The 2,568-nt window shown below is 33.5% G+C and overlaps 1 protein-coding gene across 1 annotated transcript; it reads left to right on the forward strand.

Moving 5' to 3' along the window:
* Nucleotides 1-1,324: 1,324 nt before the first annotated feature.
* LOC132161996 (zinc finger protein ZAT11) lies at nt 1,325-1,906 on the forward strand. Its single transcript, XM_059572234.1, has one exon. It carries the CDS (start codon nt 1,356-1,358, stop codon nt 1,881-1,883), a length of 528 nt encoding a protein of 175 aa, XP_059428217.1. The 5' UTR covers nt 1,325-1,355; the 3' UTR covers nt 1,884-1,906.
* Nucleotides 1,907-2,568: the final 662 nt, after the last annotated feature.

The raw sequence follows: 2,568 nt of genomic DNA on the forward strand, positions 1-2,568 counted from the left end.
TTCTTGGTGGACACGCAAGAGAGCACCCAATGTTTGCAACAACATAGTATAGATAATAGTACAAGGCAGGATCCTGCTCACTTTATGACTAACATTTTCCCTTTTTCTTTCATTTGTATTTTATCCGAAAGACACTTCCGGTGACTTCGAGACTTCAAACGAACATTCCTCGAAGCTTCAAACGAACATTCCTTCACTCACACCCATTAAAAAAAAAAAAAAAAATAGAAATTCAAATTACCAATCACTTTATAATCTTTTCAAAACCCAAAAATTGCATTAATATATTTAAAACTATTAAAATTTGCAATGTATTTCTTTTATCCCACAAAAAAAACAAAAATATCCCTAAAAAATTGAAACAAAAACAAAAAGAAAAGAAAAGAAAAAAAAAATAGTGGGTCTGGTCTATCACCACTTCTTCAAAAAGGAATTTGAACTCTTTTATTAATATTTTGGATAACTTTACTTTAAACTCTTGAACTATCATGCGATTTGACATAACTCTTCTGAACTTTGAAATATTTTAATTTGGACTTCCTGAACTTTCAATTTCAGTTATTTTGAATCTTTGTGTCAGATTTTAAACTTTTAAAAGTAAAATAATGACGTTTACACCCTTAACTTTTTTATAAAATCCTAAATTTACACTTAATTTTAAATTAAAAATTAAAAAATATATATTATAAAAAAAAAAAAAAAATTCACAAGGTGACACACGGTTGGGCCACCTTGTGACCCTTTTTTTTCAATTTTTTTTAATAAAAAGAAAATTAATGGGTAATTTTGTATTTTTAGGAATTTTAACGGCAAAAATTGACGGATGAGGTGAATTGACTGCAATTGAAAGTTAAAGGGTCCAAATTGAGAGGTTTCAAAGTTCAAGGGTATGTCAAATCATGTGGTAGTTCAGAAATCTAAAGTGAAGTTACTCCTTAATATTTTTATCATTTGTAATACATTACAAATTTTTAATAATTTGTAAAATATTGACTTAATTTTTAGTTTAAAAGAACCTTGTATAAGCAAACGATCGCCGACACGGTAGGAAGAGTCATTGGCCAGCGAAAATTAATCATCACGTGGGCATAATATTAGCATTTATTACGGAAAACGAAAAACCCCATTACTTTTCTTTATAACATATAAAAGTCTCGGCGTTTCCAGTCAAAGAAATAGTCCAAGTTGTGTATTGCCGGGAACCCCACGCCGCGCGTACATCACTCTGGTCAAATAAAACATTCTAGTACCCAAACGGGCCAAACCCCAACGTCTATAAATACCCACAATCTCCCACCTCTGTCCATACAATTTACGTCAACAAACAAATTTGCTAAAACCGCAGAGAAATTATAATGAAGAGAAATTTTGAAGATGCAGGAGTGAAGGACCAGAGCTTCGACGACATGGCAAAATGTCTGATGCTTCTGTCTCACGGCATCGAGACCGACCCGAAAAAGGGCTCCCGGGTTCCTGTCTTTGAATGCAAGACTTGTAACCGCCAATTCTCCTCGTTCCAAGCGCTGGGCGGCCACCGAGCCAGCCACAAGCGGCCGAGATTAACGGGGGACGAGCAGAGGGACCGGGCCAAACTCCAAAGCTCCGTAGGGAGCAAACCGAAGATGCACGAGTGCTCGATCTGTGGTTTGGAGTTTGCTATGGGGCAAGCTTTGGGTGGGCACATGAGGCGGCATAGAGCGACGATGAACGAAGGGTTTTCTCCGCCCATTACTCTCGATTCCAAAGTGCCTGTGGCTGTGCTGAAAAGGTCCAACAGTAAAAGGGTTATGTGCTTGGACTTGAATTTGACGCCATTGGAGAACGATTTGAAGTTATTGTTTGGAAAGAAGGCTCCTGATGTCGATCTACGGTTGATGATTTGATTTTGCAATTTGTAGTGGAATTATTTTTTTATTATTTTTTTAATTTTTTTTGTAAGTTGTTAATTGTAGTCAATCTTTGTAATTTTATTTTATTTTTTTTCATATTCATTCATTTATTTTGTGAAGAATAATATCATTCAATTCTTTTCCAAGTTTATTTATTGAATTACATTTTTTCTTCTTATTCGTACACTTCTTACGCGAATTCCTATATTACGTTCAATTAATTAGTTATCTGGTTTTTTTAAAAAAAGGTTATCTGGTTAAAATATTATATACGATTTGTTCATAGTAGTTCTAATATATATCGTTTTCTTATAGATATTTAACATAATTTTCTATATGATAGGATTTGATTATCTTTTTTAGCCTAACTCATTTACCATATTTTTTTCTATAAATATAGATAATGTAGTCCTATATTTTTCTTCATAGTAGTGGACAGTCATAGGCCTTTAATTAAGACTAAACCGTCCCAAATCCTTACGCTCTTTTTTTTTTTTTTCTTTGCTTCCGCTTCTCTCTTAAATTTCATTTAATTTTATTATTTTAACATGATATAAGAATCACTTTTCTTCGGCCTTGTCTAACAAGTTAGGAAAATGCCATACAATTTTTCTCAAAAATTTAGGGTTGTTAATTTGCTTTTCCCACGCACTTCACTAGCCGCCAACCAACTTGCCTA

Source organism: Corylus avellana, chromosome ca9 (genome assembly GCF_901000735.1).
Source record: "Corylus avellana chromosome ca9, CavTom2PMs-1.0".
Classification (NCBI taxonomy): Eukaryota; Viridiplantae; Streptophyta; class Magnoliopsida; order Fagales; family Betulaceae; genus Corylus; species Corylus avellana.

Excerpts from the sequence above, each read along its gene's own strand:
- LOC132161996 (XM_059572234.1), top strand. The coding sequence starts at position 1,356 with ATGAAGAGAAATTTTGAAGATGCAGGAGTGAAGGACCAGAGCTTCGAC.